Genomic DNA, 27,798 nt, shown 5'->3' on the forward strand with positions numbered 1-27,798 from the left:
TACTTGTTTTCAATTTGGGGGGTATATACCCAGGAGTGAATTGCTGAGTCATAAGGTACTTCTATGTTTAACTTTTTCAGAAATCATTCATGAATTTATTAAACTTTTTTAAAATTTCAGTAGCTTTAAGGGTATAAGTAGTTTTTGGTTACATAGATGAAGTGTGTATTAGTTCATTTTCATACTGCCATAAAGAGCCGCCCGAGCTTAGGTAAAGGAAAGAGGTTTAATTGAGTCACAGTCCAGCATAGCTGGGGAGGCCTCAGGAAACTTAACAATCATGATGGCAGAAGGTAAAGAGGAAGAAAGAAGCCTCGCTCTGTCGCCCAGGCTGGAGTGCAGTGGTGCGATTTTGGCTCACTGTAACCTCCACCTCCCGGGTTCAAGCAATTCTCCTGCCTCAGCCTCCTGAGTAGCTGACACTACAGGTGTGTGCCACCACGCCCAGCTAATTTTTGTATTTTTACAAAAAGAGATGGGGTTTCACCACGTTGGCTGTCCTTGTCTCGAACTCCTGACCTCAAGTGATCCACCCGCCTTGACCTCCCAAAATGTTGGGATTACAGGCATGAGCCACTGTGCCCGGCCCGCAAGGAACCTTCTTTACAAGTTGGCAGAAAGGAGAAGTGCCTTGTGAAGGGGAGAAGAGCCCCTTACAAAACCATCGATCTCGTGAGAACTCACTCATTATCACCAGAACAGCATGGGAAACCGCTCGCATGATTCAATTACCTCCACTTGGTCTCACCCTTGACACGTGGGGATATGGGGATTTTGGGGATTACAATTCAAGATGAGATTTGGGTGGGGACACAAAGCCTAACCATATCAAATTGTATAGTGGTGAAGTCTGGGATTTTAGGCCCGTCACATGAATAGCATACATTGTTTTTCATTCCTCCCCCACTTCCCCACCCCTCTTATGCATCTCCAATGTCCATTGTACCACCCTGTATGCCTTCGCATACCCATAGTTTAGCTCCAACTTATAAATGAGAACATGTGGTATTTAGTTTTTCATTTCTGAGTTACTTCACTTAGGGTAAAGGCCTCCAGTTCCAAGTTGTGCAAAATATATTATTTTGTTCTTTTTATGGCTACATAGTAGTTACATATATGTCACATTTTCTTTATCCACTCATTGGTTGGTTGATGAGCACTTAGGTTGATTCCATATCTTTGTAATTGTGAATTGTGCTGCAATAAACATACATATGCAGGTGTCTTTTTGATATAATGACTTCTTCTCCTTTGGGTAGATACCCAATAGTGGGATTGCTGGATTGAATGGTGGATCTCCTTTTAGTTCCTTGAGAAATCTGCATACTGTTTTCTACAGGGGTTGTAATAATTTACATTCCCACCAGCAGTGTATAAGCGTTCCCTTTCCACCACATCCTTGCCAACATTTTGTTTGTTTGTTTGTTTGTTTGAGGAGGAGTTTTGTTCTTGTTGCCCAGGCTGAAGTGCAGTGGCAAGATCTCAGCTCACTGAAACCTCCGTCTCCCGGGTTCAAGCGATTCTCCTGCCTCAGCCTCCCAAGTAGCTGGGATTACAGGCATGCCCCATCATGCCTGGCTAATTTTGTGTTTTTAGTAGAGATGGGGTTTCATTACGTTAGTCATGCTGGTCTCGAACTCCTGACCTCCGGTGATCCACCCACCTCGGCCTCCCAAAGGGCTGGGATTACAGGCATGAGCCACTGCGCCCGGCTTTTTTTTTTTTTTTTTTTTGAGTTTTAAATAATGGCCATTCTGGCTGGGGTAAGGTGATATCTCATTGTGGTTTTAATTTGCATTTTCCTGATGATTAGTGAGGTTGAGCATTTTTCATGTTTGACATTTGTATATCTTGTTTTGAGAAATGTCTATTCATGTCGTTTGTCCACTGTTTAAATAGGATTATTTGTTTTTTACTTGCTGATTTGAGTTCCTTGTAGATTCTGTATATTAGTCCTTTGTCAGATGCATAGTTTGCAAATACTTTCTCCTACTCTTTGGGTTGTCTGTTTACTCTGTTAATCATTTCTTTTTCTGTGCAGAAGCTTTTTAGTTTAATTCAGTCCATTTATTTCTTTTTGTTTTTGTTGCATTTGCTTTTGGGGTCTTAGTCACAAATTCTTTGCCTAGGCCAATGTCCAGAAGAGTTTTTCTTGGGGTTTCTTCTAGAATTTTTATGGTTTCAGGCCTTAGATTTAAGTTTGTAATCCGTCTTGAGTTAATTTTTGTTTGTGGTGAGAGACAGGGATCCAGTTTCATTTTTCTACATGTGACTATCCAGTTTTCCCAGCATCATTGATTGAATAAGATGTCCTTTCCCAGTCTATGTTTTTGTGTGCTTTGTTGAAGATAAGTTGGTTGTAAGTATTTCTGGATCCTCTATTCTATTCCATTGGTCTATGCGTCTACTTTTATACCAGTATCATTCTGTCTTGGTAACTATAGCCTTGTAGTATAATTTGAAGTCGAGTAATGTGATATCTCCAAATTTGTTCTTTTTGCTTAGGATTGCTTTGGCTGTTCAGGCTTTTTATTTTGGTTCTGTATGAATTTCAGGGTTTGTTTTTTTTTTTTTTCTAATTCTGTGGGAAATGAAATTGGTATTTTGATAGGAATTGTGTTGGATCTGTAGATTGCTTTGAGGCAGTATGGTCATTTACACGATGTTGATCCTTCCACTCCATGAACATGAAATGTTTTTCTACTTGTTTGTGTCATCTGTGGTTTCTTTCAGCAGTGTTTTGTAGTTCTCCTTGCAGAGCTCTTTCATCTCCTTGGTTAACTATATCCCTAGGTACTTTTTTGGTAGCTATTGTTAAAGGGATTGAGTTCCTGATTTGATTCTCAGCTTGATTGTTGTGGGTACATAGTAGTGCTACTGGACTGTGTACGTTGATTTTGTAACCTGAGACTTTACTGAATTCATTTATCAAGTCTAGGAATCTTTTGGAGCAGTCTTTAAGGTTGTCTATATCCAAGATCATATCATCAGCAAACAGAGATAGTTTGACTTCTTCTTTTCCAATTTGGATGCCCTTTATTTCTTTCTCTTGCCTGATTGCTCTGGCTAGGACTTTCCATTAACTTGTTTTTAATACCTCTTTTACTCACTAAATGCCCAGGCCTGCACCATGCAATGTAGTAGCCACTACCCCTGTGTGCTTATTTAAAATGAAATTAGTTAAAAATTAAACGAAGTTGGCCGGGTGCGGTGGCTCATGCTTATAATCCCAGTACTTTAGGAGGCCGAGGTGGGTGGATCACCTGAGGTCAGGAGTTCGAGACCAGCCTGGCCAACATGGCAAAACCCCTTCTCTACTAAAAATACAAAAATTAGCCGGGTGTGGTGGCACACGCCTGTAATCCCAGCTACTCAGGAGACTGAGACAGGAGAATCGCTTGAACCTAGGAGGCGGAGGTTGCAGTGAGCCGAGATCGCGCCACTGCACTCCAGCCTGGGTGACAGAGGAAGACTCCGTCTCAAAAAGGAAAAGAAAAAAGAAAAAAAATTATATTAAGTTAAAGGTTCAGACCATGTCATACTTGCTATGTTTCAAGGGCTCAGTAGCCACATGTGATTAGCGGCTACTGTATTTCTACCTCCCAGAAAGTGTTATTGGATAGCTCTGGTCTACACTGCAAACTTTTCCTGAGCGCAGAGACCAAATCTGCCTGGTGTACCACAACATACCTAATGGCCAGCAAAGTGCCTGGTGCCCAGCATTGATACTTTTGGAAGGAAAGAAGGAAGTGTTACTTTTATAATCATTCCTTCATTTGATCTTCTCAACAAATCTGTAAGGGAGACAGGAAAAGGATGGCTTTCCTTTTTTCACAGTTGAAGAGACAGGCTCAGGGAGTTAAATACTATATCCAGAATCCTATAACTAGCCCAGATCACGGGCCTAGACCCTCTGCTGTCTCTACTAGTCACACTCTCAGTTACTCCCAAGACATTCCAGACAGAATAGGGAGTAGGCAGGCAGGGGGCTGGAAATGCTAGAGGCAGCTGACAAATGAGAGCCTGGCTATGGTAGAGTTAGGGAATTCTCAATCAAAGGGGACTTTAAGCAGGACTTTATCTACTCTCCGTTTTTTTAGGGGCAAGGAAAGAGGCCAGGAGAAGTCATGTTTCCAAGGGACTAGTTAAGAGGCACCGAGGATGGGTTAGGACTAGACCTGGGAGGGGTTGGAGGGAAGGGCCATGGCTTCAGAGATATCACTGAGAGTTTAGAACAGAGAGAACAGTTTTGCGGTCTCTTAATAAGCTCAGTCTGGTGGCATCCACAGTCTGGACCAGAGCTGACGCTGAGGAAGAGACCAGTTGGAAAGCAACTGCAACCTGGACCAGCATGGTGGTGGCAGGAAAGGGGAGGCAGGGTGGGTGGGAAGCAGTGAAATCCAAATAACATGAAAGAAAGAATACTGGCTGTGGAGGTAATACTCATTTGCTGGAGAGGGGAATGGGGAACTAGAATTTTCACAACTTGCCGCCAGGAAACCTGGTAATGCCGGGCAGAAAAGAATTCAGGAAATATGCTGCTGTGTCCAGGAAGGTTGAAGTGAGTCTTAGAGAAGATGAATGATTCACTCACAGAACATTCGAGCAAGAAGGAACTTTGTAAGTGATATATAGTTCAACCTCTTTGTTTTATTGTTGAAAAAACTGAGGCTCAGAGAGGTGAAGGGGATGGTGAAAGGCACATCATGTGTGAAAAATGAGACTGGACCTGAACTTGGGCCTCCTGGTCCAGTGAGGCTTTCATTCTATGTCACAGAAAGATCTCTAATCTCACTTCCCTGCAGCCAAGATCTCCCAATACTCATTTGGTGGCTGATAAACAGATGTCACTTGACTTTGTTAACATGGAATCTTTTCTAAGGAAATCTCTCTTGATCATAGATTGTGCAGTGGATGTATGCATTTCATCCAAATCTTTTATCACATATCCTGATAAACAGGAAAAATACAACCTGTTCTTTTGAAAAACTCTTAATGGCTTTTCAGTTAATACCTTTGTGGTTTTGATAAATTACTCATGGTCCCCAAGTCTATGTTTCCTCTTCTGTACAATGGAAATAATGCAACGTACTTCTCAGGTAGTGACTGATCAATGAGATAAAATCCGTAAAGCACAGTTCTACTATATACTAGTTATTTTGACACTCTTTCCTTCTATTTTCTTCCCCAGAGCGTGGCGTAGATGATTAAGCTAACTCAGGAAGATTAGAAACATGACAATTCCTTGAAAACATAAAACCACTGGCGTTACAAATAGCACAATGAATTAGCGTGAGTCAGGTGGAGGAGACATTTTTCATGGAAATTGTATAAACGTCATTACAGTTCCTTGAAAACAAAAAGCACCCTAAAAAAGTATCGGTGTTGCTCTCATTGCTGGCACTGTTAAGAGTGGTGACTAAGCCTTCTTTTCCCTCCTGTCCAGCCTCTGGGACATATTCACTAGGGCAGGCAGAGGAGGAAACACCCTTCCTACCTGCTCATAGAGCGGGTCTACTAAGGAGGCGGTAGAAATTTGAAAGTTAACCTCAGAATTAATTTCCAATAGGCCTTGTGGATTAGAAAAAAAATATGAAGTCCCCCAGGGTCCCTTGGGCCTATACATTGGAAGATATTGGGCTGCACCCTCTCTGACCTCAGCCCTCTCTTGTCACCAGCCCATGTGGATCCTTAATAGCAGTGCTGGGGTTTGGGTGTGGGTGGCAGGCCCAGTGAGGGACAGTCTTCCAGTTCCTTGACCATTCCCATGTATGTTCACACCAGCCCGCTCCTTCCTGCAGCACAACGTTTGCTCATGCATACATTTACTCTCCCAACAACTAATTATTGAATGCCTACTATGTCCTGGGCTCTCTGCAAAGAGCTGAGTATACAGCAGTGAACAAGATAGACCAGGTTCTGCCTTCAGGAAGTTCCACCCTTTCCAGTGGGAAGAAAGACAATAAATCAATCAGCAAACAAACGTATGCATGAAGAGAACAAACAGGGTGGCAAAAAAAAAAAAAAAAAAAAAAAAAAAGTGGTCAGGGTGGTCAGGGAAAACTCACCTGAGATATGACTTTTGAGCTAGACATGAGTTGGTGGAGAGGAGGGACATTTTGGGCAGAGGCAACAGTTTAGGCAAGGGCCATGAAACAGGAAAGAACTTGACTTTTCAAAACCATCAAGCAGCCTTGATGTGAGGCATTAGGACTATTCTAAGCACAATGGGAAAGCTTTAAGCCGGGAAATGACAGGACCCAACCTATATTTTAAGGTCACCCAAACTGAATGGAGCAGGCTAAGAGTGGAAGCTGGAGGATCATCAGGAGGCTACAAGAGAGGGGTGGAGAGAGAAAAGAAGGTCGCTGGTGCTACGGCCTCCAGGCTCTCTATGGGGACCATTGAGACAGGGGCCAGGAAGGGAAGAGATCCCCATTCAGTGAATGTGTCCAGAATAGCCACAGGCTTGGAGTACTATTCTGGAAGCTGACACAATCAGAGACAGGATTTGCTCATTAGGGCTAAGCACAATCTGTACTAAATCTCCTGGATCCTCTCATTCAGCAGCACCTGGAGTGAACTGGTAGCTTCTTAACATGGCTCAGAGATAACAGTAAGCCAAGGAGTAACCTGTGGACAGATCAGGGCTTTGGAAGAGGCCAGCCTGGTACGGAAGCACAGTGCGCAGGGGAGAGACTGCAGACTCCTGTGGTGTCCTTGTTTGCAGGGAGTCAGGAGTTTGGGGTTTTTTGTTACAAATAACACAATTTGGATATCCCTGGGTCTTAGCAACCTGGGGGGAGCCAGTGAGCTCACAATGGCACCTGTGAACGAATTTCACTGGCTTGTTGCATCCATTCACATAAGAGCAGGACTTCAGACCTTCTAGGTTAGTGTGTCTAAATCTTTTTCCATTATTGCACCCCTAAGGAGCCATTTTAGACATTTTCCTCCTTAATTGCAACCACCCCCTTTGAAATGTTAAAGCCATAGATATGCTATATATGTTTACATATTGTATGCATTAAAAGAATAAGACTTTTTCGCCCCTCTAGGGGTGATACTGCCCCACTGAGAAGGCATACTGTAGACTTTTTTTTTTTTTTTGAGACAGAGTCTCGCTCTGTCGCCCAGGCTGGAGTGCAGTGGCGCGATCTCGGCTCACTGCAACCTCCGCCTCCCAGGTTCACGCCATTCTCCTGCCTCAGTCTCCTGAGTAGCTGGGACTGCAGGCGTCCGCCACCATGCCCGGCTAATTTTTTTGTGTTTTTAGTAGAGACGGGGTTCTACTGTGTTAGCCAGGATGGTCTCGATCTCCTGACCTAGTGATCCGCCCGTCTCGGCCTCCCAAAGTGCTGGGATTACAGGCGTGAGCCACTGCGCCCAGCCGGCATACCGTAGTTTAAGGCTCCCCCAGTTATAATGGGGGCTCACAGAGAGTATCTCATCTGGGTTCACCAACATACCCACTGTGGTCTCCTTTAAGAACGTGCCTCACTGCTGCCCCCACTAGCAAGCACTGCAGAGGACCCCATACTTCCCAGCCTGTCCACACTCCCAAAGTAGCAGAAGCCTTGGCGAGCTAAAGGCACAAGGTTCCTGCAGACCTTACTGCCCCAAACCGTGCTGTGTGTCTCCCAGAAAGGAGGCACATTCCCTTCTCTGCTCTGTCCCCTTCTGTGTCTCCGGGCCTGGAGAAAGCATGGGTGGCCTTCCTTAGTCTCAGAGAGATAGATATGACAATGATCCTTCTCCGTCCCTGCTCCCGGGACCCCCAAAATGTGCTCCTTGCAGAGCCCTTTTACCAACCACCAATCAGCAGCCACAGCCAGTTCCCAGCGTAGACTCAATTGGGTCTTCACTACATGATGGAAAGCATGTACAATGTGCTGTCATTTACATCACCCGCGGTCCACCAGTGCCCCACTTTACAGATGTCAAACTGGAGACCCAGAGAGGTTTGGTCTCAGAGCAAGGTCACACGGTGAGAGGCTAAGGCCTGTGTTCTTTGTTCTGCACGAGAATGCAAGAAACTTCACCAGCAGTGCCTATACTTTAGGGAGCCAGGGTTGCCCCCTGGTACATCCTACTTGGGGTGTGGTCCACACGTCAGCACTTTCCACAGATTGTTGGTTGCCAGTTCATGATGAGGTAAGTGCAAGAATTGGGAGTAAGCAGTTAGAAATGTTTCTAGCAATTTGATGGTGTAATTTTATGCCTATTAGCTCTAATTTTAAAAAAAACCTGGGGCTGGGTGTGGTGGCCCACGCCTGTAATCCCAGCACTTTGGGAGGCCAAGGCTGGTGGATCACCTGAAGTCAGGAGTTTGAGATCAGCCTGGCCAACATGGAGAAACCCTGCCTCTACTAAAAATACAAAATTAGCCAGGTGTGGTGGTGCACACCTGTAATCTCAGCTACTCATGAGGCTGAGGCAGGAGAATTGCTTGAACCCGGGAGGCAGAGGTTGCAGTGAGCTGAGATCGCACCATTGCACTCCAGCCTGGGCAACAAGAGCAAAACTCTGTCAAAAAAAAAAAAAGATCTGGGTTCAGGTATTTCTTTTTTTCATTTTATTTTTCTAATGATTCATTTTTTTACATTTTATGAATGTCAGTCTGTGACAGATTGGATTTTTCTTTTTAATAAGCTATTCCTTCACTACTGATAGTTTAAAAAGCACAGTGTAGAGGTTGCAAACCTCCCACTTCCTGCACAGAGCATGGAAGCTCTTTGACCTCAGGATTAACAGAAAGAAAAATAACAAGTGGTTGTTTGGCCAAACTAACAGGTGATCAGAGCCCAAAGGTCTCTCTTTAGTCCGGGGCAGACCCAGCCTCAAGGTCATCAAAGCCTGGCTCCTGGGTGGCTTCTTTATTTTTGGAGTCTCACTTTGCTGCCCAGGGTAGAGTGCAGTGGCAACCTCCACCTCCCAGGTTCAGGTGATTCTCCTGCTTCAGCCTCCCGAGTAGCTGGGATTACAGGCGCCCGCCACCACACCTAGCTAATTTTTGTATTTTTAGTACGGATAGGGTTTCACTGTGTCGGCCAGGCAGGTCTGGAACTCCTGACCTCAGGTGATCTGCCTGCCTCGGCCTCCCAAAGTGCTGGGATTACAGGTGTGAGCCACCGCGCTCGGACTCTGGGTGGCTTCTGGACCCTGGATGTTTTGTCCCAGGAGTAGCGGCTTCCTAAGCCATGGGTGTGCAAACAGTGGCTCTATGTGCCTTTCACTTGGGGGCTTGTTCAATCACACCCTCGACGGAGCAGCTGGGAATCTTAGGGATGGATCATCCAATTGCCCCTCCACCCTCATTGTAAAAGTGAGGAACCTGAGGCCCAGGGGGGTGATTTCTTGCTTATTTTCCTATCTCCATGGACAAGGAGGGTGCCTGTCATAGAGGATCCACTGGGGTTCCATCAGAAGCCGAACTCCAGTGAGCCATAGAGAATAAAGAGTTTCTCCAGATGTCAGAACTCCTCAGTGGTAGGAGCTGGTTGGTTAGTCTATGTAAGGGGTTATCTCTGTGTCTCTGTTGGGCCTGAGGTCAGCTGGGGTGGCTCAGGGAGAGAGGCTGGAGGTGAAGGGGGAAAGACAAAGAACAAACTGGAATGGTATCTAGCTCTCGCCACCTGCAATTTCCATGATGCAAGGGCCCTGAGGGACAAATTGGGGATTTTCACTGCAGAGCCACACACCTGGTCCAGGAGCTGGATGACCTGCGGGCCTTGCAGCTGCCCCGGGCCAATAAGGTAAGCCAGTGTTCAGCAACAGCTTGGGGGAGGTGCCGCCGTGCGCCTGCCCTGCACAGCCTCAGAGCACAGCAAAAACAGCTGTGCTGCCCTTCTACTTTCCAAATCTTGTGCAGGTTTTTCTCCTGGCCCACCCACCCCAACCCACGACCCTCTGGGCAAGGGAATTCTGGGCAATGTAGTTCAGCTTAGCCAAGTTGACACACTGCAAAGCCACCCCGATGCCCATTAAATGCTGAACAAACACATGAATGAATGAATGAATGAATGAATGAAGTGACTTGTCCCGGGGCGTGCAGTAAGCAGTTGAGAGGCAAAGCTGGAATGTAATGTGGAGTGGGTGGAGGGGGCTCCACTGTACCATGTTTACTTCTGGACAGGACCTGGAAGCTCAGCCCAGCCACAAGGTCACAACACAGGACACACCCACTGCTCAGGTGTGAGGCCTGTGGCTCAGACTTTCCCCAGAGCTCTCTTTAGAGTTGAATTCCACACATGTTTAATAAGCCTCCAGCACGTGGCCCACACCGAGGACTCCACGCTGATCAGACTCCACCTCTTCTCACAGGGAACTTCCAGGCTGGCTGGTGGAGGTAGATGCACACATAATTTGATGCTATGTGTATAAGAAGTGATTTGGGAGCCCAAAAGAGAGGACTCCTGACTTTGCCACAGTGGAGCCCAATCACCAGCTGGATCTTAAGGTGGAATAGGAGTTGCAGGCAGCCAAGGTGGGGAAGGACACTCTGGCCAGGAGATGAGCAAGGACCAAGGGCCAGGAGGACTGGCAGGCCACGGCCATGCGTGGGAAATGGGGAGCCACCCTGCATGGCCAGAGGGAAGGATGACTGGAGGAAAGAATAAAGCCAGGAAAGTGAGGTAGGTGCCAGACCACCAAGGCTCTTAAATGTTGGGTGCAGAACTCTGGCAGGAACATGCAGATGGCCAGACATGGGCAGTGCCTAGGGCTGGTGAGAGGAAATACTTTTGAGACAATTAGGGGGAGGAGTTGGCTTGGCAGACCCAGAGGATCTCTTTGAGGGCGTGAGAGGTGTAGGTTTGACATTGAGGGCTTAGAGCAATGGCAGAGATGGATGAAGAAGCCCCTCCCTGCACCACACCCAATGTCAGGGCCTGGGACAGGCGGTGAGGAGAGGTGAGACCAGCAACCTCTTTTACTCTGGACTCCGGGACAGACTCCTACAGGCAGGAAGGTCTCTAGTCTGCCGGTGCCAGTCCAGACAGGATTCTGAGATGACTCAGAGACCTCCAGACTGCAGGAGGTTCCTTCTAGTAGCCAGCACTGGAGCGGGCTGACTCCTGCGCACACTGACCGCCCAAGGTTGACCACCTTGGAACAAAGGAGGTGGTGCCTTGGGCTTGAAGCAACCTACCACCCTTGGAGAAAGCAGAATCACAGATGAGAGAGGAATTTAGAGGCTGTCTACTCGAAACCATTTACCAGAAAGAGAAAAGCCAAGCAGACAGAACCAGGGCAATGAACTTGAGCCTATCCTGTCCCCACGTGGCATCCTTCTTACCACAGTGCGCTGTCCTCTGGTTTCCCCCTGCTCGACTTGGCCTTCAGATGGAGATGGCCAACGACATTAAGTGGTAGTGCTAGGGTAGGGTGTCATCTCCCCTGGGGGCAAGACCCAAAGGTGGGGGATGTTGCTCATTAGCACATTAGCTCACCAGAGATTTGGTCAGCCAAATCTGAAAAAGCTTTGCACAGATGAAGCAATTGGTGACTGCTGCATTTCAGTGATGCTTTATGTATTTTATTGAGGTTTTGTATGTGTTTTTGGTGAGAGGGTGGACCCAGATGTGTAGACCATCCTAGTCTTAGAAATAGGAAACCTCTCAGATTTCCTACTGTGTGACTTTGGATAAGCCAATCTCTGGGCCTCAGTTTCCCTGTCTTAAGGTAAAGCCACAGAGTTGCCAGGCTGCTTTCTGCCCCAAGGTACAGCACTCCTACCCCGTGGTCTCTTGGCCTGTGCCTCTGGCTGTGTATTTCTGAGGGCTCCTGCCCTGCTGGCATCTTGACCACATTCCCCCTCTGCTTCAGTACTGCCCTCGTAGCTGCCACAGGCTCTCTTTCCTTGGTGGCACCTCCTCTGCCCCTCCCCAGCCTCTCAAAGTTGGCCATACACCAACTTGACTCAGAAGACATCTGTCCTCTCTCAGAGCTGAGGTCAATGCCTTAGTGATAACAGCCAAGACAAATATGCATGATAAGACCTGATCCAACACCACGAACAAATGCAAGCATTTGAGGGTGATGCTTACTGGGTCAAGGAGCTCCAAAGGGTCTCAGAGTCTGGATCCTGGGGGATCCCCCTGTGGTCCCCCTTTGCTATATCTGGGCCCCCTCCTCTCACCTTAGTGTTTGCTGAGAGACACAGCATTAGGAGGCCACAATTTGCCTGGGATAGGGTTGAGAGAACCTCTTGGGTTGAGGGTCTCAGGTTGAGAGACCCTCTCAGGGTCTTACCAAGCTAGTGTCCAGCACCTACCTCCCAGCCTTGGTTTGCGGCATGGCTGACTCTCACTGCTGGTGCCCAAATGTGGTGTAACCCAAAGGAGGCAACATATGGAGAAGTGGGTACTACTTTATGATCCCCATTTTACATCAGGGAAATTGAAGCTCTGCAAAGTTAAGTCATTGGAGTTTGACTTTTTAGGTCTGATTCCAAAGTATACTCTGTTCTCTAACTAGGCTTACTTCCGGCTACTCATTTAACCTGTTCAATGCTGTTTCCCCATTTGTAAAAAAGAGAAACATACACGTCCTGTTTGCCTCAAAGGACTATTGTGACAATCATTTGAAATAACTGAGAGAAAAAGCACTTTTAAAATTGGTATGATGCAAGTTAAATGATTCCCACACCTATCTATAGATATGACATCTACGCATATTTATGATGTTGGAGCTGGCCACAACTTAGCATCTGATCTAATCATCTGATTTGACCGGACATGAAACTCATCTCAAAGCTGGGTGGCTGCAGAGCCAGGACTAGACTTTATGTCTTTGGGTTTCTGTTCCAGGTCTCGTTCCCCAAGGGGCCTCCAGGAGCCATCAGGGCTGGGCAGAAGCGGTGCCCCTGCTTCCGTGGCACTTCTCCTGTGCGTTCTCCTTCCTCCCCTATCCCTACTGGGTTCTCTAGGCCACAGGGAACCACTGAAAATTTGGGTGCAGCGAGATCTGGCCCCAGCAAGATGACCGTGCAGCAGTGTGTGCAACAGCTGGCTGCCAGGGAGCCTTGGCCAGCGCAGGCAGCGGCGGAGGCAGAAGAAAACACCATTGGGGGCACAATCTGCTGAACACAACAATTTTTTTTCAAGGGTGGGCGGTGGGAGATGAGAAGCAGAAAAAGACATTCTGGAATTCTGAGACCAAGTCACAGGAGGAACAGTGGTACCATGAATAGAAATGAAGGACTTAAAAGGAAGGGGCAGTTTTGGGAAGGGACGATGATGATGTCAGTTTGGGGTCAGAAACAGTGAGGGTTAGACCTGGATAGGTCCCAGAGCACATCTGGTGCGACCTCTCCCTTGTCCTGAGAAGCCTGTATTGTCTTTGAGCTGCTAGCAGGAAGCTCAGTTTTGCATGTGCAAGAGCTGACTAGAAATCTGCTCTGGCCCTGGGAGAGGTCTGTGGATGTCCATCTGAGATGCAGTCATCTCCCTAAAGGAGAAAATACTGAGTGAGCCAAGGGCCCAGAGCATTTGGAGGGGAAGATGAGGTGGGGGCAGGAGGAGGAGGAGGGGGAGAAGGAGGAGGGGGAGGAGGGGGAGGGGAAGGAGGAGGAGGGGGAAGGGAGGAGGAGGGGGAAGGGAGGAGGAGGAGGGGGAGGGGGGAGGGGGAGGAGGAGGAGGCAGAGGAGGAGAAGGGGAAACAAATGGAGGAGGGAGGAAGGGGGTTGGTCCAGCAGCAAACTGGGAACTGTGCATTGTCAGAGAATCCGAAAGCAAGGCATTTCAGGACGTCAGCCGGCTGGATGCCTCAAAGAGGTCTGAGAAGGCACGGCTGGACTTGCTGACCTTTCAGAGAGGGTTCCAGAAGGCTTGATGGGAGCAGGCCAAGAGGGCTGCCTTCAGGGTCTGGGGTTTGCGTTCCAAGACTCAATCTATCATGGGCAGATGGAGGGGTCAGACTTATCTCCATGAGCACCAGTGTCTTCATCTGAAAAGACAGAGTAACAATATCCACTTTATGCCTTGTCATGAGGATGAGGCTAGGAGGAAGAAGGATAAGAATCACCACCTACTGAATGCTTCCTCAGCCCCGGACAGTGTGCAAATGCTTTTGTCCATTATTTGAAAGTCCTTTGCCCACCTAAATTGAGAAGCCAATCAGAAGGATTATTATCTTTACTATTAGAATCAGAGAAGATTGCAATGATCTGAGAAATGGATGGGACAGAAAGTAGACCCAGAGGCCAGGCACAGTGGCTCACGCCTGTAATCCCAACACTTTGGGAGGCCAAGGTGGGAGGATTGTTTGAGTCCAGAAGTTCAAGACCAGCCTGGGCAACATAGCGAGACCCTGTGTCTACAAAAACTTAAAAAATTAACCAGGCATGATGGTGCGTGCCTGTAGTCCCAGCTACCAAGGAAGCTGAGGTGGGAGGATCGCTTGAGCCTGGGTGGTCGAAGCTGCAGTGAGCTGTGATTGTGCCACTGCAGTCACCCTAAGTGACAGAGGAAGACCCTGACTGGAAGGAAGGAAGGAAGGAAGGAAGAAAGGGAAGGGAAGGAAGGAAAGAAGGCAGGCAGGCAGGAAGGAAGGAAGGAAGGAAGGAAAAAAATAGACCCAGAGAGAGCTATTCATTCACAAAATTTGACAATGAATGGACTGCAATAGATAGGGGTGATGGCTTGAGAAGGACACAGCTCAGATTTTTTAAACATTGGTTGATAAAGATTATTTATCAACCAAGGAAAGGAAGAGATGGAAGAGGCCAGGAAAGGTATTCTGCTGGTCCTTTGCCCACCAGGTGCTCTGTGTCAGTGTCGCAGTCCCTCTCGTGCCCCTGCTGGCTGCTGGGTGGCTGAAGGATGCCTTTCACTTTCACTCTTCCTCTAATCAGCTAGTCTCTTTGCTCCCATGAGCCTGTGAGTCTCCCAGCAGACCTCAGACTCCTTGTGAGGACAAGCTGGAAAGCCTCCTTCACCCATTCAGTGGGGATTGGTGGCATGGGCTCCAGCCCACCAGGCCCCGTCTCCCAAAGCACACCCCCCACCCAGTCCAGCCTTTCACCCACTTGGCTGCCTGAAACAGTCTGGGCTCCAAGCCACCCAGGCCAATCTCTTTTGTCCCTGATCAAATAGAGTACGATGATCACAACAAGGTCCTGGCAAGATCCCCAGGAAGCTGCAGTCCTTGGCACTGTTTGGGGATGGAGGGTAGGAGGATTCTGTGGGGCAGGAGGAAGCCATGGGAACCTCGTTCCCCTCTGAGATCACCCCTTTTCCCAAGCGACTTTGGGGTTGGATGGATACTACAGGGTTTTCTCTGGGCAGACTGTCTCCGGACAGTCTCATCAGTCTCTCCAAGTAGAGAGAGCAAGAAATAAGACAGGAGCAGGAGTCAAGACCAGCTTGGGCAACATAATGAGATACTGTCTGTACAAAAAATAAAAAAATTAGAGGGCAGGGGCCGGGCACGGTGGCTCATGCCTGTAATCCCAGGACTTTGGGAGGCCGAGACGGGCGGATCACGAGGTCAGGAGATCGAGACCATCCTGGCTAACACGGTGAAACCCCATCTCTACTACAAATACAAAAAAATTAGCCGGGTGTGATGGCGGGCGCCTGTAGTCCCAGCTACTCCGGAGGCTGAGGCAGGAGAATGGCGTGAACCCGGGAGGTGGAGCTTGCAGTGAGCAGAGATCGCACCACTGCACTCCAGCCTGGGCAACAGAGTGAGACTGCATCTCAAAAAAAAATTAGAGGGCAGGGAGGCACACGGCAGTGTCCAGTGTGGGGTCAGCCCCCTAAAGTTCTCTCTTAATTCAGGCCTCCCCTCCCCTCTCCTCGAGCACTGCCCTCATCTTTGAACTCATCACTGTTCCCCAGTTTCTCCCGTACATCCCAGTCCAGCCCCAGCCTCTGGAGTTATCTTTCTACACCATGGATCTGATCACAGTACACCTGCTTTACGGATGTCCAAGCCTCCTCCATGGTCAAGTTCTCCCTTCTTACCCCTTACTGAGGCTGCTGGGGCTTTTCTCAATTTGAGCCCCATCTACCGCCGGCCTCATTGGAGCCATTCTTTGAACTTCATTCATTCATTTGTGTCTTCAACACATGTTTTTATGTTTTTTCAGGACCTACCCTGGCTAGTACTGTGCTGGGAGCCGCTGGGGACCCCAGGCCCTGGCCGGTCCACGCTTCTCAGCCACCCTACACAGGCCACCCATACGTGCTCCCTTTTAGGTCCTGAACCTTCAAAGCCTCCTCTGTGAGATACTCCCTGGTTCTGCCTTTCAGCTATCACTCCCTGCTCCGAGCTCCACACCCTTTACAAATGTTCATTAAAGTTATCTATATGGTGTGTTAATCCATTTCTGAGAAAATAATTTTCTTGGTTCCATTTCCGTCAACGTTTGACAGTCCTCAAGGCCACCGTACTCTCTGGAGGTCTTGCTTCATCCTCTTATCTTGTACAGAAGGCTTTTGTTTGGGATGTCTGCTCCCACTCAAAGACAGAGAGGCCTTACTGTCTTTATGTCTGCAGTCTGTGGAGTGAATGAAGGATGCTCAGGGCTGACACCAGCATGAAATGTGATGGGAGAGGTTGGGGACTGTGTGAATGTGAGGAAAGGGAGCCCATCTGCCCCCCCAAGTACAACCCCACCAGTTGGGCAGAGTGATCCCCCCACCACCCCTGCATCCCTGTGAAATTTAGATTGGGCAGGGCCCGTTTGACCATCTCTCTCAATCTCAGGCTCTCCATTTTCAAGTGAGACGTAATAATATGCGTCCTGTTTACCTCTCAGCTTGTGATGAGAATCTAATGATTAGGGTGTGCTAGCACACAGGCACCTGTAAATCCCATTGAAATCTGAGGGCCCTATAACTCCTCTAGTGATTCCCAAGCCTCGTGCACCCCACCCTCTCTGTTCATCCTTACTTCCCACGTGTCCCGTTAGCCCTCCGGATGCAGTCAGGCCCATTTCCCCCAGGACGCCCGGCACTAAGCCGCCCCATCCAGCTGGGGTCTGAGGAGGGGCCTGTCTCTTGCCCCACGCCTAAAAGACCTAACCCTCCCCCTATCTCTTCGATACGGCAGTCTTTATTTGCTGGAGTCTGTACAACATCACTGCCCAATGATGTGTCTGCTTCCACAATTCCCAAAGAGACTGAGCTTACTGAGACCTGGGCAAGGACCGCGCCAGTTCCTCATCGCCCCCTTCCTCTGCCTTCCCCTCCCTTCCCCCTCACCGCAGCCATGGCGCCCAGACCAAGAAAGCAGAGCAGAGGTTCCGCAATTCTTTTCTAAGATTGTCTGATTAGAGGGTTCAAAGCCCTCTAATCCAAGGCCGGCTTGTGTCTCTAGGGAGGTTGCAGAAAGGCGCCAGAATGTGGATGGCGCGGACAATGTGGGATACTGGAGTCTCGACTGCCGCGCGCCAAGGAAGGGCGTCACCTAGCCAAGCCGGCCCTGGAGTTGAGTGCCCCGCAGCCCGCCGGTCCACCCGCCCGGCCGCTTGCTGGCACCCTGGTGGCCGCGCCGGCTTTGTGCCGGCATCAGGTGCAAACCCCCAGAGCGCCGGGCGTGCGCGCACGCGCCCCGGAGCGCTCGGAGCCCAATCGTTGCCCCCACCGGGATCTCCTCTAGGATCTCCTCCGGCGCCCGGGGCCGGAGAGTGGGGGAGGGAGGAGGTCGGACACGTAGCCTGCCTCGCAGCAGGGCTCGACTCCACGCGGGAGGGCGGGGGAGCCGGGGACCCGCCGCTCCAGCCCGCTGGCCTTCGAAAGATCCTCCTGGGCCAATGGCAGGCGGGGCGACGCGACCGGATTGGTGCAGGCGCTCTGCTGATCGCTGTGGAAACCCGGGCGGCGGGGAACGCGGGAGGATGTGGAACCCGAGGCGGGGGGAGCCGGAGGGGCGGGCAGAGGAGGTGTCGAGGCCCTGAGCTCCCGGGGAGTTTTTACTGGAGGCAAAAGTCCATAGCGGGCGGGCTGAGGGAGGGGCGGAGGAAGGGGACCGCTTGGGGGCACTGGGAAGCCAGGGATCCTCCGCCAGGAAGGCAGGGACACTCCCGAGCGCAGGCGAGAAGGCTGGGGGAGGGGGCGCGGTGGGAGGAGTAGGAGAAGACAAAAGCCGAAAGCGAAGAGGGCCCGGGCTGCACACACCGGCTGGGAGGCAGCCGTCTGTGCAGCGAGCAGCCGGCGCGGGGAGGCCGCAGTGCACGGGGCGTCACAATCGGCAGGCAGCATGGGGAAGGGAGGGAACCAGGGCGAGGGGGCCGCCGAGCGCGAGGTGTCGGTGCCCACCTTCAGCTGGGAGGAGATTCAGAAGCATAACCTGCGCACCGACAGGTGGCTGGTCATTGACCGCAAGGTTTACAACATCACCAAATGGTCCATCCAGCACCCGGGGGGCCAGCGGGTCATCGGGCACTACGCTGGAGAAGATGCAACGGTAAGGGTCTGGGGGCGCCCCAGCCACCCTTCTCTGCTGCAGGCGGAGTCAGGATCCCTGGCTCCCCGTGCGCCAAACAGACCTCCGGCGCTGAATGGAGCTTGGGACGTCCTGTAGGGAAGGAAAGTGCATCTATTGCACTCGTACCCCCTCCCCAATCCTCCTTCTCCTCTGGGCCGACTGGGGTGGAGACCGGATCTGGGACCCGGGGAGGCGGCGCTGCGGTGAAGGTCCCAGCGGTGGAGAACAGGGCAGCATCTACCGCGCGCGCCGGGACCCACGCGTCCTCCCCTTCCTCGGGGATTGTCTGGAGGCAGGGACTCCCCAAGGGGGGCGCTCGGGCCAGACGGCTTTGGCGCCCCCAGCGGGGAAGATGGCCGCCCCTGCGCGCCGCTGAAAGGAGCGGGAGCGCAAGCAGCCAGGTGTGGGACTCGGCGCTTGTCCCGCACTCTCCATCCAGACTAGGTGGCGAGAAGGAAAGCTCGTCCCCGGCCGGGGATCGCTCCTGCTGGGACTCTTGTCTAAGAAGTTCCTCAATGGCCACCTGGGAAAAACCGCCCAGTAGCTCGGGTTCCCACGCTCCAGGGATTATCTAGACTCACCCCAAGCTCGAGCCGGCCTTCTTGGGAACCGGCGTCCGGGATTGGTGGAAGGAGAACGGCCTGGGGTTTGCAAAGCCCAGGTCGAGTGAGGCCTTGAGCCGGTGGATTTAGCAGCACTAGACTGGCTTGGCAACAGGTCCATCTGCACTCGAGGTTACTCTCGGGCGTTCAACTCAATGGCTCTCTCTTTTTAAATCCTGCCAAGAACACCCTTCCCTCATCTTGCACTCCTAAAGGTAGTGGGCCTCTCTGGAGCCATTGCTGCCCACCTTACCCGCACCAAATGCGTGGCTCAGTGATTACCCCGCACCAGCTACCCGCACCGGGGACCCCAGTCTGAAATCCTGGCATTTATTTAAAGATGCAGCTGGTATCCCATGGATTCGAATGGGCCAGAGGGAAAAGAACAGAGGCAAGGAAGGAAGAAAGGGCAGCTCTTGGTGGTAGTGAATTGGATGCAAAGAAAAAAGGTCTGATGGGATACAGAAATTGGGGAAAGTGAATAGGAGAGAGGCAGAAAGGAGGGATGAACTTGACGTAGATCATTCCACCTGGAGGTCTAGGATGCCCAACTGTTGGTGGGCTTTTGCTCTCTAAGCTGTGTAGGCCCAACCCTTAACTTCCCCACCTCTTGCGTCTCATGGAGACAGGCCTAGGGGAAGGCCAGACCAGGCCACCATAACCCAAGCTGGACAATGGACAGGTGGTGTGGGCCAGCAGAGCCAGGGCTTATCTAAGATTGGGAAGGTCAGCGATATTGAAATTCCCTACAGCTTTCAGTCCCATCCTGTTTTACTTGCTTGTGGACATTGCTTAAGCCCAGTGGGTTTGTGATGCTATTTAGAACTTAGGTGGGTATGTTTCACATACCTTCAGTGCTATCTCACCTGGACCTTTCCGCGGCCCAGTGAGGAGGTTGGGTTAATGTAATTCCTAAGTAAAGGACCTTCTGGATCCTGGCTGGGATCTTTCCACTATATGTTGCTGGACTTGGGCTGGTCTGTTTCTGATTTCATAGGTAAAGTGTAGAAGGTTCCTGTCCTGTCCAGGCCCTCACCAAAAAGTTTCCAGAAGGAAAAGTCAAATACGATGAATTTGGTCTGATTATTCCACATTGTTAAACATATTTTCTTATGTGAACGCTTAGTCTGGCAATTGCCTTGACCTTTCTGGTTTAATTACCACATCAGATTGGTTTATTTCTTCCTTGTTCTGGGTGTTCTCAGTGCTTACCTGACCTTAACACTGAGTTCCCTCCAAAAATCAGTGCTCACATCTCTCCTAACAGAGGACTAGGATGACCTACTCTTCCCTGACCTTTTCTCTGTCTCATAAAAATGTAATAGTCTCTTCATTTCTGGTCCTGCTCCAGCGCTTTCTGTATAACTTTCATGGACTATAAATCTGGTATCTTGGATGTTAGTTGCTTTGTTATTTTCATAAGCTAGGGTGGGAGCCAACCGGGGCTGCAAACAGATCTAGAATTGAAGAAAGATGTCATTACTGGCCTCATCCACTAAGTGTTGTCACTTGACTGAGCCCCATCTCCTCATCTATAAGGTACACCTGTACCTGTTTCAATGAGACTGATTTGTGGCAAAGCACCCAGCAACTGTAACCACTAGATGAATGCAATGGGGTGTTATCAGGCAAATGGGAATAAGAACAAGGATTACGAAACAGCTAGAATGGAAAGTATGCAAAGAGGAATTTGAAGAAAAAATTTAAATCTATGCTAGCTTTATTTGGTGTAGCAACACGTAAAAGCAATCCCTGTCCCCAGAGCTTCCTGTCTTCTAAAATAAGACTTTTGGGGGCATGAAATACACGAACTGGGGATACAGAGTTGAATGATGGTGATGGTGGAGTGAGCAGCTGGGTTCTCTTTGTTTTGTTTTGTTTTTTTAAACTGTCCAGGACCAGGTTGGTAAAAGGCCTTGAGCAGCATGGGGTGGGTGGGGCATGTGGAAAGGGGACCTAAAGAGAGAAGCAGGAACAGGCTACTGAAATCCAGAGACCCTTGCCTAGGCTGTTGAGCAAGTGGCTTTGCCCCTTGGGGTGATGGTTTGTCCCCCAGAACATGGGGAGTGACAATTTGTGGACCAGGCACAGTCTGGGGAGGGACTGATCAGAAGACAGGTTGGATTCCCTGGAACATTCCCAGGCAATGTTCTGAGCCCATCACAGTGCAGTCATTCCTAACACAAGGCTGGAAACAGGTCGGAAGTCAAGGTAGCCATTCTTGGGACAATCTTGGAAGTCAAGGAAGCCATTCTCGGGACAATCAGGGGCCTCAATAGGGCATTTTCTTTTTTCTGAAGAGCAAAAGATCCAGGTAGTCAAGATCCATCTCCCTAGAAGGATGGGGCAACTGTTACGTGGTCCTTCCACAGAAGCTAAACCCTGACCTTGCCTATAATAATATAAGTTGCTTGATTTTTGCAACTTACAAAACACATTCATATGTATCACTTCATTTCATACTCGGATCGGCCCCCTTAGGCATCTCTCACTGCTCTGAGGTATCAAACCTGGCTCAAGTGGCAGTGCTCAGACTTAAACTCAGAATCTGACCTCAAGTCCTCCCAGCTTCCTTCCCTTCCTGTTGCTACCTCTGATCTCTTCCCTTTGGTACTGCGGTGCTTCTCTCGCCTTTTCCTTGCTGTGGGCAAAAGGAACCCTCACCCGCGCCCTAAGAGCGTGTCTGCTCTTTTCACAGCAGTCCCACCACTGCAGAACTGTTCATCTTCAGCAACAATTCATCAAACATTAATTGAGTGTCTCCATGGCTCTGAGCTGGGCCCAGACACAAAGATGAATTATTCACAGACAGAGACCTGAAGCTGTGGGATGTGCTCCCCCTGCTCTCTCTCAAGCTGGGGCTTGGATCTGGACCCTTTGCCTCTAGACATCAGCCCCCTACCCCTAGCCCTTGTCTCAGCAACTGTTCCTGCCCGGTCTGCATTGGTGACCTCTTAGAATCAAGGGAAGGTGAGAAGAGACCAGAGGTTTGTTCCACCTTTCAGCCTGCTCCTATGTTCTTGTGAAAACGCAACAGATCGAAAGTGGAACTCTGGCCTCCTTTGCACGGGGCAGGAGGGTTGTAGTATTTAGAGGCAGGAGACCTGGGTTCCAGCCCCAGCTTTATGAATTCCCAGGCCTGGAGGGCAGCGCCATCTCCCCAGCTGAGATCTGGATGGGAGCTGTCCAATTCCTGTGGCTGCAGCCTCAGCATCCCCAGGAAGCAGTTCTGAGATGAAAGTGGAGAATGGCATCAATTTCTTCATGCCCATGTTGCCTTTGTAGGGGCCTGTCTCCTGTGCAGCCCTGCCTTTCTGCCCTCAGGGTAGTGCCTGGACCCTGTGTTATGGGGGAGGCTCTCACTGCAGGGCTCTTTGGCCACAGAGCACTGCCCCACCAGCCTCCATTGCTTCTTTCCTTGGAGGGGACATGGCATAGGGGCTTCCTGCCCTGCCTGCCTCTCTCTGCTGCAGAAAGGAAGTCAGCGTCCCTGTCTTGCTCTTCATTTCCACTGGAGAATGCGAGGGTCCCTCCTGTGCATCTCCACACTCTTAGATCACTTGTTCCATAAAGTTCTGGTCCGCAGGGCTGCCACCTACTGCACTGTGTGCCCTGTGCTTGCCCGTGCTGCACTTCCCAAATCCTAGGCAAAGTGCCCAGTTGTTCAGCGTTCGATCAGAGATTAGCCTTGCTCCCCAGAGGACATGGGCACGGCCATAAACAAATCCTGGCACCAGGTTCTCAGTGGATGGTGAGCAACTGTGAGTTGTACCCAGAGTGGGGCAGGGGCAGGGAAAATGTCCCTGTGGAGAAGTTGACTGGCATCAGACCTGGGTGATGGCAGAAGCAGGAACTGGCAAAGAGCGAAGTGTGACAAGCGCTTCAGAATCAGGGTGTTCTGACCTCCCCACCTCACACACCTGCCCTGCCGAGGCGGGTGCATCTCTGCTTTCTCCACCTGTTTACCAATCCTTTCTCTTCCCCATGTCCCGGGTCCTCTTCCTGGAAAGTCTCTGGCTTCTCTCCCATTACACTAGGATAGAGCCTAGTTCCAATTCTTGGTCCAAAGACAAAGTTTGGGTTGGCCCTCCCTTGCCTTGAATCCTGGTCTGCCTTATACCTGCCAGATATTTCTGTAACCCGGCAGGTGCTGGAAACCTTCTGCCAGCGTGTGAGACACATTTATGGCAATGTGAAGGGAGAGACACAAAATATAATCACCTCTCAGGGAGGAGGACGCTCGTGTTGAGGGAAGCCTTTGTACGAACAGCGGGCAATGCTCAAGGTAGCCACATGTGACTCAAACTCTGCTCAGCTCATTCCCAAGTGTGATAGTGGGCAGGTGGCTCTGCCAACCTACGCCTGATTTCTTATCTCTAAAAAAGGACCTGCCTCACGAAGTTTGGTAAAGATTCCTGGCTGATGTATGCAAGCCACTCCCATGGCCCCGTGGCTCGCCTGCGTCACCTCAGCAGGTGCCAGCTGTAGCAACCACCAGCGTGGGGATGCCGGAGAAGACTTTTGGTGTTCCAGAGGCAGAAGCCAAGTTGTGTGAAACGCAGAAGAGGACAAGTGTCTGGTCATGACTGCACAGTGGGAAAGTATGAGATCAGAGTGTGTGCAGCTGTGGGGTCCTGGGTCCATTCATTCCCTCGTGAGCCATCTTATTAGGCCCCGTTACAGGCACTGTGTTTATTGCAGCGAACAAGACAGGTGCAGGCCTTCCCAACTGGGGTTTATGCTCCAGCAGGGGACGCAGGCCATAAACAAGTGGGTACGTCACGCAGTCTGATGACGAACCTTGATGACTGCTATGAAGATCTAACAGGGCAATGACCCAGGGAAGGCCCAGGGCTGGGAGAGCTCTTTTGGATGTGATGTTGGGAAAAGCCTCTTGGAGGTGATGTTGAGGCTGAGTCCCGAATGGAGGCAGCCCTGGTGTGGAAAGGAGCGTGGTATGTTCAAGGGCGGTCCACACCAGGCCTGCTCGGAAAGCTGCCACATTGACCATGGGCAAGGAGCTGATCCAACAGACTGCTCGGTTTTCTAAAATGGCAGGAAGCGTGTGGCACGTGAGAAAAGAGTCCTTAGAGGCAGATGGACCTGGATTTGATCCTGGCTCTGCCACCTGGAGCCCAGGACTTTGCTTCCTGAGCTCCTGCATCCTCATCTCAGAAGTTGGGGCTTAAGGCCTAAGGGAGTAACATGAGCAACACTCCTGGCTCCCTGCCTGGCGCATGCCCATTACCCCTGGGCTCAGGGAGGTGAGGCTGCCCGAGAGCCCTCTGGAAATGGCTGAGGAGCAACCAAGGTCAAGGCAGGGCTCGTCATCTGTCTGCTCCCTTGGAGTTGGAACCTAGACTGCAGGGTTCGGGTGTGGGGAGGCAGCAGGAGTGGAGATGAGTCTATTTGCAAGCCATTGAGTCTTGCCTTTCAATGAGACAAGAGGAATCCATTAGTTATCAGCCACTGCAGCTGCTTCTCAGGAAACTGCCTTACCAGGGACTTCCTGTTCATTTCTCAAAGGCCGTGGTGTGATGTGAGGAGGACCAATGAAGGGGCTTTTTCAGGCCCAGCCCTGGGCCCTGACTTTGGCAGCTCCACCGGGCCTCTCCCAGGGCCTTGCTCATTTTGCATAGGCGGCTGAGGCTCTGGTGGGGACTGATCACCCCACCCAGAGCCAGCAAAGCTGGTCACCACTGCAACCCTGGGCTCCTCCCTGCCCGCACCCTGGGCCTCCTCCCTGCCTGCCCCCCCGGACCTCCTCCCTGCCTGCCCCCAGGGCCTCCTCCCTGCCTCCCCCAGGGACTTCTCCCTGCCTCCCCAGGGCCCTGGAATAGCACATCTCTTTTCCCTGAAAATACTCTTGACCTGATCCTCTACTACCATCCCTTTTCGGCTCGGCTAGTGGGTCACAGGCATTTTTTAAGAAACCGTGGGCCCAGTTTTCTCCTGCACAAAGTGTTGCTTTGTCAGTCTGTTCTGGACACAAATAGAACAAAGACCAAGCAAAGGACTTGATGCCAGTGATGCAGTAAGGAGATGATGGGAGACTGGCAGTTACCCTTGGGAGATCCTTACGTGTGGGGGTGAAAAGATTTCCAGGAGTGGTTAGCACTTTCTCCACCTTCCCCCGACCCTTTTTTTTTTTTTTTTGAGATGGAGTCTCCCTCTGTCGCCAGGCTGGAGTGCAGTGGCACCATCTCAGCTCACTGCAACCTTCCACCTCCCTGGCTAAAGCAATTCCCTGCCTCAACCTCCCAAGTAGCTGGGATTACGGGCGTGTGCCACCACACCTGGCTAATTTTTTTTTTTTTTTTTTGTATTTTTAGTAGAGACGGGGTTTCACCATGTTGGCCAGTCTGATCTCAAACTTCTGGCCTCAGGCAATCCGCCGCCTCGGCCTCCCAAAGTGCTGGGATTACCACACCCGGCCCCCTCTTCTTTTTAATTTTGAAATTTTCCCAACATCCTTAAATGTTGAAGGAACAAGCAAACACCTGTGTATCCTCAACCAAGATTCACTAGTCTTAACATTTTGCCACATTTGCGTTTTTCCTCTTTATATGTGTGCAGTTGCCTTTTGAAAATAAGCTGCGTCATTGTGTGATCACATCCCTAAGGTCTTCATCATTTCCGGAGAAAAAAGGAAGAGATGCTCTAACATCATCACAGTACCTTTGTCACATTTAAGAAAATTAATAGTAATTCCTTGATATGATCAAATATCTGGTCCATATTCATTTTTTCTCATTCAACTCCCGAAAAACCTGGTATAACTTATTGTTTCCTTCAAGTGAGAGCCTGTCACATTAAAGAATTGCAGGATGTTGTTTTGTTTGTTTGTTTTTTGAGTCAAAGTCTCACTCTGTCGCCCAGGCTGGAGTGCAGTGGTGCAATCTTGGCTCACTGCAACCTCCACCTCCTGGTTTCAAAGGATTCTCATGCCTCAGCCTCCTGAGCAGCTGGGATTACAGGCGTGCGCCGCTACACCTGGCTAATTTTTGTATTTTCAGTAGAGGTGGGATTTCACCATGTTGCCCAGGCCGATCTCAAACTCCTAACTTCAGGTGATCGCTCTGCCTCGGCTTCCCAGAGTGCTGGGATTACAGGCATGAGCCACTGTGCCCGGCCTGTTTGTTTTTTGAGACAGGGTCTCACTCTCTTGCCCAGGCTGGAGTGCAGTGGCACCATCATTGCTTATTGTATCTTCCTGCCTCAGCCTCCCGAGTAACTGGAGTTATTGGTGCAGGCCACCATGCCTGGCTAATTTTGTTTATTCTTAGTAGAGACAGGGGTCTTGCTATGTTACTCAGGCTGGTCTTGAACTCCTGGCCTCAAGTGATCCTCCTGCCTCTGCCTCCCAAAGTGCTGGGATTACAGGCATGAGCCCCTGCGACCAGTCAAGAGTTGCAGTTTTTATATCATTTTAGTCTCTTTTAATCTAGACCATGCTTCTGTACTTTTGTTTTTTCCACAAACTTGTATGTTTTTCCCCAGCTATATTGATTTTCCTGATTGTTTCTCATGGTGGAGTTTGACTGGTTTGCCAATCCTACCAATGTCTGGAAGCTTGATTTGATGCAGATTACACAGTGTTCACCACTGGGACATTCTATTGCATCACCTCAGGGGAGCCTGGTGCTGGCTCATCTCTAATAGAAATACTAGATTTTTTATGAGATAATTCATGTAATATGCATAATATGTATAGAAAAAAGCTGGAAGGAAAAATGCTAAAATATTAGCAATAATGACCACTTTCTGGGTGATATTTATTTTCCTCTTTATTCTGCTGTGCCTTTTCTAACTTGGCCAAAACTCAGCACGTTTTTACTTTATAATTGGGAAAAAAAGATTAAAATGTGTATCATTATAGCAGTGTTAGAGTTTGGAAAGTAATGAAAATAAAGCAAGGCATAATCCAACTACCTTAACATGTGCAATAATAGCCTAGATCCTCCTAGGCTTTTTTTCAGGAACGCTTTTTACATAATTCTGTGTTTATTTTTTTGTTTACTTCATCACAGCACATTTCCAGTGCCATGGTAGTATTCGGTCTTGTCCTTTTCATTGACAACCCTGGACATGTAGGTGCGGAACTGGTAAGAGATGGTGGGTGGTGCGGTTTGTGCACCATGCAAGGCACTCAGCTCACGAGCAGTCGAGGCTCAAGTCCTCCCTGAGCCCCGTGTCTGCCTGGTGCGCCTTCCTGCAGGGTCACCATTTCCCGACCTGCCCAAAGGCAGCCTATGCATCTATTCACAAACCCCTGGGGAGTGTAGCATGCCTGCACCAGCACAGAAGCGCAGGTGGCTGTTGCCATTGGCGTTGGGCACTGAGGGCTCTGTCCTGGAAAAATGCTGGAGATGGCATTTGGGGCCAGATCACAGGAGACCCCGTTTGGTGTCTGGGTGCGCACATGGAGCTGTTGCTGGTGAGCACTGTCCTCCTTGGGGCCCAAGAGCAGACAGAGGTCGGGTCTCAGCCTCACCACTGCCCTCTGCTCTCCAGGATGCCTTCCGCGCCTTCCACCCTGACCTGGAATTCGTGGGCAAGTTCTTGAAACCCCTGCTGATTGGTGAACTGGCCCCGGAGGAGCCCAGCCAGGACCACGGCAAGAACGTAAGTCTGGCTTGCAACCTGGGTGGGGGTGGAGACGAGGCTGGGGGTGGCTGGGAGTCTGAGAGAGGCTCCCCTTGCCCCAGGACCAGTAACTGGGGCTGAGGCAGGGGTGCTTTTGTTCTGGAGGAGCCACTGT

The 27,798-nt window shown here is 50.2% G+C and overlaps 1 protein-coding gene across 2 annotated transcripts in view; it reads left to right on the forward strand.

Annotated features, from left to right (window-relative positions):
* The first annotated feature begins 17,689 nt into the window (after positions 1 to 17,689).
* The window catches only part of FADS2 (fatty acid desaturase 2), a 40,096-nt gene continuing 29,987 nt past the window's right edge, over positions 17,690 to 27,798 (forward strand). Inside the window, exons 1-3 of one of the 2 annotated variants that reach the window (XM_008953880.5) lie at positions 17,919 to 18,414; positions 27,068 to 27,142; positions 27,552 to 27,662. In XM_008953880.5, the coding sequence (XP_008952128.1) occupies positions 18,208 to 18,414; positions 27,068 to 27,142; positions 27,552 to 27,662 (393 nt within the window). In that variant the 5' untranslated portion in view covers positions 17,919 to 18,207. Of the gene's footprint in view, positions 18,415 to 27,067; positions 27,143 to 27,551; positions 27,663 to 27,798 lie in introns of both variants that reach the window. The other variant, XM_003828461.6, reaches the window with a different exon arrangement.

Source organism: Pan paniscus, chromosome 9 (genome assembly GCF_029289425.2).
Source record: "Pan paniscus chromosome 9, NHGRI_mPanPan1-v2.0_pri, whole genome shotgun sequence".
Classification (NCBI taxonomy): domain Eukaryota; kingdom Metazoa; phylum Chordata; class Mammalia; order Primates; family Hominidae; genus Pan; species Pan paniscus.